The 14,450-nt window shown below is 40.1% G+C and overlaps 1 protein-coding gene across 6 annotated transcripts in view; it reads right to left on the bottom strand.

Moving 5' to 3' along the window:
• Positions 1–14,450, bottom strand: part of LOC131105461 (CUB and sushi domain-containing protein 3-like) — a 255,318-nt gene that overhangs the window by 39,221 nt on the left and 201,647 nt on the right. For 5 of the 6 annotated variants that reach the window (XM_058053597.1, XM_058053598.1, XM_058053599.1 and 2 more), the window contains 2 exons: positions 11,498–11,674; positions 6,303–6,485 (listed from right to left, as the gene is read on the bottom strand). In XM_058053597.1, coding sequence (XP_057909580.1) covers positions 6,303–6,485; positions 11,498–11,674 — 360 coding nt within the window. The remainder of the gene's footprint in view (positions 1–6,302; positions 6,486–11,497; positions 11,675–14,450) is intronic. The other variant, XM_058053600.1, reaches the window with a different exon arrangement.

Raw genomic sequence — 14,450 nt, forward strand, 5'->3', positions numbered from 1 at the left:
CAAGTCCACACAGAGCGTACAGGCATGTGCAATTAACTTTTGGAGAACCCTCTCGGTGATTTTGGATGTAATAAAGAACACTTGTTGGTCATCCATCATCAGGTGCCAGAGGTACTTTAAGCTTTGGTTTTGTGCCAAATGAAGTGGAACTCTTGCTGAACCGCTGCAGTACTCGCTGAAACAATTATAACCTTCATTAAGGGCCATAAAATCTGAACGCTTTGTTTTTCCAGGCTCAAATATGTTGCCAAGAAATATAAGTTGTCGTTCTAATGGCGCAATGAAGGGTGTAATTTCGTGCACGGCAACTGTGTGTTTACAAATAAATATGCTGTCATTGGAGTGTGTGGTTGTCTGACAGACGCACAATCTGATGTGTTGTCGCCGCTTCTGTTATCAGCACACTTAAGAGAGTAATATGACAGTGCGTGACCACACGGGAAGTTCCGAGTCACCTTGCCTGCTAATCTCATTAGAGCCTAGTATGTAACCGTGTACTTTTTATTGTACATGACAGAATGGCAGCATGCCAAGGTTGTTACAGCGCACTCCAATCGCGAGCAAGGTTGACTGCATGCCGCATGCAGCTTGTGTGCCTGCTGCAGTTTCTGTCTTTAGTTTGGAGATGAGATAGAAATATTTTTTTCTAACCGTCTTTGTTTGCTTTTCCCACTTGACGACGCACCACAACACACTCGAGTCTGCTTCTTCTGCCTTGTTGACTGTTGCCTGCTTTGTTTTCCTTTGGTTCTCCATGGTTGTGTCAAAAGTTCATTTGGAAATAATTCTTGGGTTTTTTTAATTTTAATTCTACTACATTCATTTATGGCTGCAGGTAATCTATTACTATTAGTAATATTAGGGTGTCCAAGTTGTGGCTGCCCCTCTTAAAGTGTTTATCGTAGTTTATCGTAAAAGTACATACTTTGTTTCATTTTCTACCACTCGTGTTCAAGGTCAAGGGTGAGCTGACGTGGGGTACGCCCTGCATTGGGGGCAGCCAATCGCAGGACACATACGGACAAACTATTATTCACACTCAGATGCATACTCAAGCAGGGGTCCCCAACCGCCGGGCAGGGGACCGGTACCGGTCCGTGGCGCATTTGTTACCGGCCCACACAGAAATAATAAATAATTTTTTAACGACCGCATTCTGGCCAAATTAAATTTGGCCTCTACCCCTTGGCACACCAATATCACTGTCTAATCTCTATATATATAATAATACAATGGAATGGCCTTTATTGTCATTATACAAGATGTACAACGGAATTGGAGAGCTTCTCCTTTCAGTGCAGTAGTCAAGTAAAAAAAAAGTATATAAAAGTAGAGTAAAAAAGACAATTTAACAAGATATATACAAGCTATATACAAGATATCCAAAATATACACATAGTATTGCACAGGAGCATATGCAGGAGCATATCCAACTGGATAGGATTGGATAGGATGTTGTTGTTTGTCATTTATTTTGTCGCAAACATACAACAGAATATATACAAAATAGCAATCAAGTCCATAATAGTCTTTGAGCAAGAAGAAATAATATAGACCATATTGAAAGCTCGAAATGGAGTGGGAAGAAGTAAAACATATTAAATCCCACCCCAATATCTCTCTTTTTTTGTTTTTGTTTATATTTTCCACCCCAATATCTCTAAGGTACTTCAATGAAAAAAACAAATAAAACCAAAAGCTGCTTTTTTTCTTTTTCCTTCCTAATAATACCTCAGTATTTACTAATATTTACACATGTGAAGGGATTTACAATATCAACTGTAGTAATACAAGTACTACAATGGTAGGCAATATCGGACATGCAGTGAATACCAGCAAGGGTAAAATTATGTCGTCATAGAAATCCATTGGAGCTAGCAGTACATCTTGTTTTGTTTTTTTTATATCTATGTACGTATGTTATATGTATATATAAATTATATCTATGCTGTATTTTTCTGCCACACATTGCCGGTCCGTGGTGCAAAAAAAGTGTGGATTTGCGGGGAGAATACACCAATTCAACACGCAGATTCAAACATACAACCACCTCCTTGCTTTAAGGCACACGGCTAAGCACACACTCCGTCCTGCTGCATGGACGTGTTCTAATGCCCCAACATGTTTTTTGACTGGAATGAAAAGAAGAGCGAAGTGCTGGTGTTTGGACCCAGTGTCCTCTGTGAGTCCTCCCTTGGCAATGCATGTAAAGCCCAGAGTTAGCAAGCCAGCCTTTCAGCTAGACAGTGACTTTAAACTGTATCGTCACATTGGCGTTGTGGTACAAACCATCTTTTTTTTATCTACAGCAGCTGGCAAAGCTTGAAACGTTTTTTTTTTTTTTTTTTTCGAGGCCGCATCTTGAGGCGGTAATCCATGCCTCCATCATGTCTCGGCTGGAGTACTGTCACATTTATATTTTGGAATTAGCCTGTCTTCCCTGTCCCATCTGCAGCGGGTCCAAAATGCATTTACACGACTGGACTAGGACACAAAAAGATATATCACTCCTGTCTTAGCCTGATGGTGCATACATTTTGGTTTTTTTTTTTCGTCATGTGTGTCGAACTCTGACCTGCGTCGCAATTTGCAGAAAACCTCAACAATCTTAAGTGCTAAATTTGTTTTGCAGAATTAAGTGAATCTTTTAGTTTCAACCATTCCCACTGCATCTGTAGACCTGAAATGACCACAGTATTATATGTGACATTAATTGTCACATATACCGTATTTTCCGGACTATAAGTTGCACTTTTTTTCATAGGTTGGCTGTTCCTGCGACTTATACTCCAGTGCGACTTATGTATGTTTATTTTCTACCTAATTATGCATTTTTGGCCTTGTGTGACTTATATTCTGGAGCGACTTATTGTCCAGAAAATACGGTAATTCTCACATCCATCCATTTTCTGTGCTGCTTATCCTCACCCTGGTCTGGTCGATAACAATAAACATGATTTAAAAAATATTACACCCAGCCTGTTTAACACACATAAGAGGCATAAGACATGCAAGGCATGCTGGGAAAAATGTGTAATCTACCCTTCCACAGCTGCAAACTCTTCCAGGTTACATCTCTCATAGATTATGGTGTTATAGTGTTAGAGGTGGTTGAGCAACATTCACATTATTGCCAAAATAACCATCGTCATGTATGTATGTATATACGTACGTATGTATGTATATATGTACGTATGTATGGAATGGATAAGTGAATGTTTCCAAAATGCACATTTCCCTGACTCGGATGCAAAAAAAAAGTCCATCCACACGAGCAAAGTTTTAAAAAATGTATGTCCACATAAAAACACATTCACCAGCTGTCATGCACGTTTTGTCCCAGCATGAAAAGGCAACCACAGCTGCGTGGTGCATTATACACTCCTGATCAAAATTTTAAGACCAGTTGAAATATTGCAAGAATTTAAATTTTGCACTGTTGGAGCTTAATGAAGTTCCAAGTAGAACTTCAAAATGCCAAAAAAAAAAAATGGAAGTGAGGAAAAAAGTAAGCAATTTATAGCAAACAGGCTGTTTAAATGTTTAAAACCACAGCCTTCAAATGACAGTCATTTGGTAAAACAGTCATTTTAAACTTCCTAAAACATCCTGAGGCTAATGGAACGAAAAAGGTGAGTTAGACCCAAACAACACAGAACTGGAGGATCCCATTGGCTGTCAGTCAAGACACAGGCAAATTAAGGCTGTTATTAGTGCAGCGTGCAATCCAATAACCATCGGACGCCATCTTCCAGAGAAAGGTCTTAAGAACAAAAAACGTCTTTAAAGGCTTTAACTCCTTCCACGCCACAAACTTGGGAAGAAAGTTTTATTTTCTGACAAGAGACGATGTAACCTTCAATTGAACAATGGAGCTTCAGGTTGTGCAGGGGCGTCAAACGGCACTATAATTCAATGTTTTTTGTCTCACTAAAATTGCTTTGTTTTTTTTTTCATTTTGAAGCTCTACTTAGAACTTCATGAAGCCCAAACAGTGAAAAATGTAAATTTGTATACTTTTTCAACTGAGATGTTTTCCACACGGCACAGTAGAGGGGAAGCCATCATGATCTGGGTGCTTTTTTCTTCAATTGAACACTGGAGCTTCAGTTTGTGCAGGGGCGTCATATGGCACTATAATTAAATTTTTTTGGTCTCACTCAAATTCCTTAGTTTTTTCATTTTGAATCTCTACTTAGAACTTTATCAAGCTCCAACAGTAAAAAAATGTAAATTCTTATAATTTTACAACTGATGACGCCTACGAGTTTGGCACATTCATGGACCAGTTATTTATTATCAGACCCCCGCTTCAAATGGTCTTTCCCATCCTTATCTCTCTGAGCGACTCCACCCCCATAACCCTGGTCCCCGCGGTCAGCTGTTTGACCATTCCTAGAGGTTAAGGTTCCTGGAGAAAATTAAAGCGTAAGCTCAGAGAGGGCAGGGTCTTCTTCACCGCTGCTCGTAAAACGTGGAACGATCTCCCCCTCCGCCTGGGACAGGCCCCTTCAATATCAACTTTTAAGACCCATCTTAAAACCTACTTTTATTCCTTGGCTTTTAACCCAGTATGAGACCTGAAGTCATTTTTATTATTTTAGTCCTCCGTGTTATATTCTATTTGATATAACCTTTTTGGATACTAAGCCTTGTGCTTTTACTTTTGTTTCTTAATTATATGAACATTTTCATCCAAGGTGAAGGGAATTTAGCAGGTGTGACGAGAAGTATAAACAGAACTTGCTTCATTTCCAAGTAATATTGTTTCTGCGTATCAAATTATATTTATGAGCAAAAAATGTGTTAGTTTTAAGGCTCACTCAAATGGGTTCAGGTCAGGGCTGGAGTAGTACGAGGCTTAGAAAAGAGAAAACAAGCCCACAGAAAAGATCATAAGAACAATATCTACAGTATGCACTATTAGCATGCTATCTATGGTCCTGCTGAAGATATTTCAAACTCCACTTGTTGACAAATGAGGCCCAAAATCACTCTCTCTTTCTCATAGGCTCCAGTTGAGGTCCGTGCGTACGATAAAGCAGTCATCCACAACTTTGGTACCAGACCAATCTTGATTCAGTCAAACAAAACAAAGAGTCATCGATCGCCATTTGTCATTCTTCACATTCCTTGAGTTCATATGTTTGAATGCTGACAACATGAAATGACAAATGATGCCTTTAACTCCATCTGATTGTATTTGTCCAGACCAGGGGTCGGCGGGCTGCACCGTCAAAAGAGCCATTTGGCCTTTTCATGGATGATTCTTTCATGTATTCTCCATCTGTGAACGGCTTCCCCCTCCTTGCGATCTTGTGCGGTGTTGCCAACTTGGCCGTTTTCTCGCTAAATATGGCAACTTTCCAAACCCTATCTTCGCAAAAGTGACTAGCGCCAAACGTAAGGACTTTTCCTGACATCGTTGGGAGATTTTTCTGGTATCATGAGATGAGTGAAAACACATATTGCTGCCAGTGCGCAGTCATCTCTGCCAATCCCGGTGTCGCCACCTCGGCGATGAGCGTGTCAGAGCCTCCGAGACGACTGCTCACTTCTCGTGATAAAACATATTGCAACACTCTTGTTACTTAATGGTTTCGTTTTACTGCTCGGTTGCTTCACACTCAACTCGCTATTTTCTCTGCTGTGCAGTGAATCTACACCAGGGGTGGGCAAACTTTTTGACTTGCGGGCCGCATTGATATAACAAAATTTCCGGGTGGGGGGGGCAGACTATATATTTTACACGTAACAGTCCACCTGGTATTATTGTATCTGAAAATTGTCATGCAATCTGCTATGATTATTTATTATTTTATATTTATATTTAAATATTTTAAAAATAATAAAATATTATAATAATTCAAATAAAATTAAAATAATAATTATTATATTATTATTATGTAAAATATGCAAATATAACAATATTATTATATATAATTAATATAATAATTAGCATTAATATAATAAATATAATAATCATAATAGTTATAATAATATAATAATTATTATTTTGATTTTTATTATTATTATGTGCTTGTGTCTCTTTTTTCAGGAGCACTTTGTAAACAACAGACCATGTCAAACAACAAAATTGATACAACCATCAAAAGGTTGGCTCAGGCCATGATGCCAGGTTGTATGTTGAGTTTAAATTAAATACTTTTGAAAGATTGGGCGGGCCGTATTCAAACACTTGGCGGGCCGGATGTGGCCCCCGGGCCGTAGTTTGCCCACCCCTGATCTACACCCCCCCTTTTGTGTTCGACGACACCAATAATTTGAGAGAGTAGCCTTACCCTTGCATGTTGGAACCGTGCCACTCCACGTGCCGTTGTTGGTGCAGGTTCTGGTGACGTTGTGGTCCTCGCCGACCATCACGTAGCCCGGCTGACACATAAAGGTCACGTTGTGGCCCACGGTGGTGTCATCTCCAAATCGAAGCCCATTTGCTGGGCTTCCGGGGTCTCCGCAAGTGATCACTGCCAACATGAATAAAGAATAAACATTATCATCTCAATCATAGGGATCAATCATAACTCTGAAATGCTACTTAGAAAATGACATAGGTAACTAATCACCGCCGATTATTGAAAGTCAGGTTACTACTAAAGAGAAGTACTTTTTGGCACTCGCAGATTATTTCACGGGCGGCACGGTGGTCAAGTGGTTAGCGCACAGACCTCACAGCTAGGAGACAAGGGTTCAATTCCACCCTCGGCCATCTCTGTGTGGAGTTTGCATGTTCTCTGGGTACTCCAGTTTCCTCCCACATTCCAAAAACATGCTAGGTTAATTAGCCACTCCAAATTGTCCATAGGTATGAATGTGAGTGTGAATGGTTGTTTGTCTATATGTGCCCTGTGATTGGCTGGCCACCAGTCCAGGGTGTACCCTGCCTCTTGCCCAAAGACAGCTTGGATAGGCTCCAGCATCCCCCGCGACCCTCGTGAGGAAAAAGTGGTAGAATGAATGAATGAAGATTCTTTCACTTTGTTCAGGAAAAACAATCCAAAGTTTTGAAAACACAAGAGAGGGCAACTTTTCCGTACCAGTTTATTGTTGGTCTCCCAATCTCACTGTCCCTTTATTTGCACTGTTTGCAGAAGGTATACATAAAATATAATAGTCTCACATATACATTTATTTTCAACGTTCGGGGGGTTGAACGGCACACCGGTGCATCATAAAAATGGCTAACTATAATGCAAAAGGTATACACGCACACTAAAAAAGTGAGCAGTTCCACCGCGAGGATCGCGGGATTGATGGCCAGCGATACGACGAGCGCATACTTTTGATGTACAAGCACCGGCTCGCAGGTTTGACAACTTCACCGCCCGCCTTGTAAAAGCTTGCTTGCTGATGTGCTGCAGCACGCGGCCGCAACACGGACTTGCCCGTTACAATGTCAGTTATTGACCTCATTCTATCTGATGTTAGCAGCTTCTATTTAATTGCTTTTTCACAGCCCCTCGTTCACCTTTCAGCCTTAATTTGCACTCGCTTATTAAAAATCTTGCCTGACTTTTTCGCCCTAATGGAAGAGGCCAGTTTGATGTTGTCCTTGCAAACGCCGCCAACATGAAATGAATTCTTGTTTGTTTATAATCACTTCCTGCCAAGGATATCAACACTTGGATGTATTCATCAAAATTCTGGATGCATTTTTTTTTCCATGGAGATGGAGATGCTCCATCTGAATATTTGCCCTGTGGTTTCTCCAACAAGTCAGCTGTATGCTCAATATCGTTTCAACCTGAACATGAAAAGCACGAGGAGATATGCTAAGAAAGAAAATTATTCCAAATAGCTGGAAAAAAAATGAAGCTAAGCTTGGTTTCATCCAAGGTTTCGTGAACCTTTTGGCTGTTTGCTCTCTGGTGCTTTGTAAGGATTTTTATACATCTGCCTGATATTTTCTGTGCCATTATCCGATGCCACAGGATGAAAGTGCAGTCCGGCGAGCACCGATGTAAAATACATACAGAATAATGAATGAAATTTCTATCCACAGTGGTGACACGGCTGTAAGGACGCCCGTGCCAATTATTGTGATGGGCCATCACTTGGGCCCACAGCAAAGAACTCAACAACTATGGAGATAGATTGCAATGCAATTTAGTGCAGACATTGATGGCCACTTAAGTCGCTTTTCTGCTTTTTTCTTGGGAACATTATCTTGGCACTGATATTATATGCAGAAAGCGTGGATCACAATGTCATTTATTTTTATTTCGGTGCAAAAAAATGCAGATGTAAAAATATACAGTATATATTTACAGTATAACTCATTTTTCATGTTTTATTCATGTGTCGTGGACATGGATGTATGTGTTGTGTTCATGGAACAGTGTAAAGAAGACAAACTGCAGTGAGTGCAGAAAAGTATTTGTGAGCACTTCTCAAGTGCTGGGTGGGTGGGGGGGGGGCTATTCCGGGTGGGTCACAAACAGCATGTCAAAAATGACATTAATAAAAGTGGGTCGTGACTTAAAGACCATCGGGACATGTCGGTCCCAGGCTCAGGCATTTGAGGAACTTGTAATGGACACATTGGAAAATGCAAAAGCATCCCCATGTGGCACAGTGGAGTCACCAGTGGCGTCGGTAACGCGTTACTAAGTTACGCTTTACTCTTGCATAACCTTTTTTTTCAGTAACGAGTAATCTAACACGTTACTATTTCAAAAGAAGTAATCTGAGCCACTCTGCGTTACTACGTATTGTAGCGGCGGCTGAGTAACGGTAATCAGGAAGGCTGTATTCAGTAGGCCGTTTATTTTCAAAAGCAACTTAAAACACTTACTGTCCTGCCGTCAGACCTCGCTAACCATGGGAACATACAGCAGTACTTCCTTAGAATTCGTGTTCTACTCCCTTTTTTCTTCCAAACGCCCACTCCAACCCGCAAGCTGACCCCGATTGCCCTCCAAGTGTCCACACACGGAACAGCAGCTTGGAGCAACACGACATACTCAACGCTACACAATTTTTCAGCAAATAGAAAGCCTTACTTTTTCGTAGTAGTAGTTCACTGGTAGTCACATGACTTTGCAAGTACATACTTGAAAGAAACTGGAAAATCTGCATTGTTGTCGTTCGACATTGTGATCCAATTATTTCTTATATTTAGAGTCGGTAATTTGGGACTGCAAAGAGAAAACCGCAGTGCCTGTAAAAACCCACACAGACAAGAACATCCGAACTCCACACAGAGCGTGGAGTTCGAACCAAAAATACTACCACAGTTCTAAAATCCAGGGATATTAGATAGAGTTAAACATAGTACCGTATTTTCCGGACTATAAGTTGTACTTTTTTTCATAGGTTGGCTGTTCCTGGGACTTATACTCCAGAGCGACTTATAAATATTAAAAGTGTTTATGTTACATAAACACAGGTCACCTTTTCTGTTCATGTTTATTTTTTGTGTAGCTGAATAAGCATTGTGTTAGCATATCTTACACCTATTCAGCCTGTTCTCTATTCCTTTATTGTTAGAACTTGCCTTCCAAGAGGACGTAATGTCTGTTTTGGTCAAGTAGTTTGGAAAATAAATTACCCGCAAAAAATGCGACTTATACTCCAATGTGACTTATGTATGTTTTTTGTACCTAATTATGCATTTTTGGCATTTTTGGCATAATACGGTATATCATTTCTCTCCCGATGCACAACAATATACACAACCACTATCAACCACTGTTACCAGTTAAAACGACACTAGGGAAAGTTATCCTGATTTAAGTCTGATCAGTCATTGCACGTCAGTTAATAAAGAACAGAATAAAACGGAAAAGTACTGCGCTGAATCCCAAATACACAATCAATGTCAACACAATGTCAAAAAGCTGCAGGCAAGCTGCTACAACAATATGACGTTTTTTTTATTCACTAACCATACGGTCTCGCTCTCCTTCACTCGATTCCCTTCTTTGTGTAATGTCATTCTGATGGAAGTACTGCTGTATGAATCTGTATAGAATATACCAACATGTGTATTAAATAGTTTCTGTATTACTTTTGCCTTCAATAAAGTTTGACTAGGAATTCCTCTCTCTTCGGTTGCCAGGGACTGTGATGTTTAATGCATTCCACTTGCATTAACCGGCAACATTTAAGGAAGCAGGAAGCCCTGCTTGCAGCTCATCTAACACACTCATCAGTATGCTGGCGTGAGTTCCACGTCTGATCCTAACCTTAAACCCCAAACACTAACAAAACAAAAGGGTAGAGTCAGTGCAGAATGGATTTAAAAAGTTACAAATCAACACAAATGTTGGCGACATAGCTCAGTGGGAAAACCTCTACTTAAAAAATATGAAAAAAAAATAACAATATGCATCATCATAATTGTGGTTGGAATCCAGGGGTGTCCAAAGTGCGGCTCGGGTGTTTTTTTTTTTTTTTTTACAGCTCTTTATAGCATTATTTCCAGTTGACTAAGCTAGAATCTTTGCTAGCGCACTTCAACTCATCAATGCACTCGGTAAATTTCGTGTTTTCGAGGAACCACTCCTTACTGCGCCCCCATGAGAATACTATTGGACGTAATCAATTGGGAAAGGAACCCTGACAATGAATGTTATATGTTGTATTTTAACGTATCTTTTACTCTCTTTACTTGTTTTTATTCAACTCCATTTTTCTGTAATGTGTCTTTGAGTATTTTGAAAAGCGTTATATAAATAAAATGTATTATTATTATTATTATTATTATTATGAAAGGCCCCTTAATAAAGCCAGCATGAGACAATCCTGGCATCGAAATGAAATGTGTGGGGAAGACTCAATACGACTAATTTGATGATAGACTGCGGAGATCTGTACTATTACTAATATATTAAATTTTCTAATAATGCCACCCATAGCTTATGTACGCCAGCAGACACAAGAATACGGAGAGAAGAAAACATTGTTTTTTTGCAAAAATGTATTTGATAGTCTTCAATTGAGTATAATTTGCCATACTGTCTAATTACCGCAAGGCTCATTTGCAGAGATATAAGCAATAAAAGAGCTTGACAATTCCGAGGAGTTGCTCAGAGATTTATGCGCTAGTTGAAAACCAGCTTCATTTTTCAAAGCTCATCCTGCAGCCCATCAGGCTCGTGACTGATTCAGTTTATGGTGTGGAACTGACATTCCCAGCCATGACAGTCGGTGTGCTGAAGGCTGTTTGTGTTCATTTCTTTAATTCATTCTTCTATTTTGGCGAGAAACAATAACATATTGAGTAATTGCCCTTGTGCACATGGGATTGAGCTATGAATAGCTGCACGCTCCATTAATTCAAACCGAGCACATCTCACCTGTCAGTCACCAATCATTTATTTTCTTCCTCTATAAAAAGCACCGTTGTCTTTCTTCATATCGACATTGCTTTTATACAGGAGGGAATATGATAAACAGCTGAGGTGCCTTTAAAGTCAAATCAAAGTTTGCTCATGTTTCAGATGTGCAAAAAAAAAAAAAAAAAAAAAGTACTCACACGTGCAGTTTGGAGCGCCGCCAGACCACGTGCCGTTGGCCAGACACTGGCGTGTGGGCGAGCCCGACAGGAGATATCCCTCCATACACGAATACACAATAGAGTGGGAGAAGGTTGTCCCGTCCACACGGGAAACACGGCCATGAGAAGGCGTCCCTGGGTTCCCACACTGCATCGCTGGAGGAGACGTGGAGGAGTTGTGGGTCAAAAGGGAAACAAATTATGGATTTCATATTTTCCGTAACAAGACTTCATAACCATGTGGCTGGAAGATGATGAGTGCCGGTCTCACGGCGAACAAAGGGCGTCTTCGTAGTACATTAATAACCATATTTGTTTATGAGATAATTGGTGCTTTGCTTTTGACCTGATGGAGATTGTTTTTTTACCCTGATTAGTGCTCATGTGGAAGAGTTGGAAAAGGGCAACGAGAAGTCATTGGCTTGTTCTCCCATTACGTCTGCTTGCCTCAAATTAGCAAATTCAGGACCGCCTTGTTTTTTCTTTTAAGAGGCCGTGAACCAGCAAAGAACCTTTAATCCATGGTGCCACGGCTTTATTTAGGAATGCGGATGCAGAGCGCAGGGGTGGCGCTTAGCAGATTCCCATCGCATCGTCCATGTGGCCTCAGCCGGGGAAGGGTGCTTGGGAATGATGCTGTTGTGGACCCTCGGGAATGAAAGATGACGTGCAAGGTCAAAGTGTAAATGTAATGCTTACCAGGGATGTACATGGGGCAAACAACAACCAAAAGGGTTTTTTTTAATTTGTTTTGCACAATAAATAGATAGAAATGCTCACGTTAGGCAAACATCATTAACAATTTGATTTTGTTGACAAAACAATGAGCAGCTACGGCAGTACTTTAAACTACAATGCAGTAATAAAATGATGGCTGTGTTCAAAACTAAGCAGAAGACCTCCAGTATACTCACCATAATGAATAAAATCACCTGCTTCAGTTGCACAATCCGAAGGATCTTCCGCATTGGTGGACTTATTGGCTCATAAAAAACGGCTAGTAAAAAAAACCAAGTGTAGCCGTATTTTAAAAAGGCTGATGATGACACCGTTTTCATTAAGTTTTTTAGTTTTGGCAAGTTGCTTGCTTTTCAAGCCGTGTTGTTTTTTATTATTTTTATTTATTTATTTTATTACTGTTTGTATTCTTTTTTATTATATTATTATTATGTTTATTTTACTGTTTGTGCACTTTGCCAATGTGTGAAACGCCCACTTGTCGAATGTAAGGTTTTTCGGTTTTGGTCATCTGGCTTTCAGTGTCAGAGAATAAATAAAGTGTTGTTGTTCACCAACCATGCATGTATATTTATTTTTTTTAGTCTTTTTGAGATGAAAAAAAAAAATCACAAATTCGATTTTTTCAAAAATGTTCTACAACTCGTCGACTATGAGCAAAACGTAATTAATCTGATTTGTCTATGAGAAGTGGAATGCTATATATTTGTCATGTACGGAGGTGTTCAAAATTGGCATGTAAAATTGCTAATGCTAATTGCTAGTGTGCATACGGGACTTTCAATGTAAATTAGCATTTGATATTTAAATGCTTTTGTTAGTTGAATGTCAACGAACTTGCTTGATTTGTGTTTATTTAGTGTAACAGTACGGAACTCAACTGCAGTCTTTATTGAGAACCTGTTCTCCTCCCGCTGACTAAGCAGGTAGAGAAAAACATTAGTGGGAGCAGAATAGAAAATCTTTAAAGACACCATCCATTCATCCATCCATTGTAATCTAACCAGAAAAAGAACATTTTACCAGAATGACGTTGTAATTGAAACGTAATGTCCATTTAGTGTTGTAATGTTAAAGAAAGATGTTATTTTAAATCATAGTATTATGAAAACGATGGGAAAATTGTGAAAAAAATGATAAAAATAACAGCTAGAACGTACGTAACGTTTTGTATTTTTTTTGTGACATCACAAAATGGCGATGGTTGGAATTGTCAGATCATATTTAGTACTTGTACACATCAGACACAAAGGAAGTATCGTAGTATTGTGTATTCAATGTGTTTGCAGTATTTGGTTCATTTGACCCTCGGTGGGGAAAGTTCGGACACCCGTATTATAAACGATGTTCTGTTTGGTGGATTTAACAATAAATTTGCAAAGCTGCTTGATCAGGTAGAGTACAGTACTCAGTACTTGCAGTACTTGTAAAGCAACCATACAGTTCCCCCGTACTGCACGACTACGCTGCCAAACAAGACAGGTTAAAAAACGAGGTGATTTCGGTTGACCCGCAGCCAAACCAGTGGAAAAGCGCCGGTTCGATTACACAAAGCTTCAAGGCTCCATATTTTCCTAACAAGAAAATGACTGTTTTTTTCTTCTCCTCGGCACCAAGTCTAATTAGAAAACTGATTTGCTTTCTCAATCACCTAATTGCCCGGAAAATGTGAAACAGTGATTCATGCAGGAAACAGACATGTTGTGGCGACTGTGGAGATTTGTCAATTAGCGCATATGTTGAAACACACACTCATGGATGTGTGATGGCATCACGCACACTTGCCACCAGGTGCGATAATCATCATTAGACACGCGCAAACCCGTGCGTACACACACGGGGTGTTCAGTCGGGAGGCGGCAAGCGAGGGCAGAGGGAGGAAAAGGCAGGGAAGGAGAGATAGCCAGACAATAAGATTAAGTCGGAGAGAAATGTGGGCAGAACCGAGAGAAAAGGCTGACTGGAGGAAATGAGCAACCGAGCGAGACGGGGAGAAAAATAGAGAGGTTGAATGGAAAACAGACGTACAGGGAGGGGTTCAGATGGTTTGGTGTGTTGGCCTGTCATATTCTAAATGACACTGGCAGAAATGCCGAGCTGCCCCCCCATGGAGAGCAAAGCACTCAAAAATCTCCTGAGGTAACCAATCCAAGATGAAGCCCTGGGGTTCTCGACTGGTAGCCTCCAGATTCAC

The sequence above is a fragment of the Doryrhamphus excisus genome, chromosome 17 (assembly GCF_030265055.1).
Source record: "Doryrhamphus excisus isolate RoL2022-K1 chromosome 17, RoL_Dexc_1.0, whole genome shotgun sequence".
Classification (NCBI taxonomy): Eukaryota; Metazoa; Chordata; class Actinopteri; order Syngnathiformes; family Syngnathidae; genus Doryrhamphus; species Doryrhamphus excisus.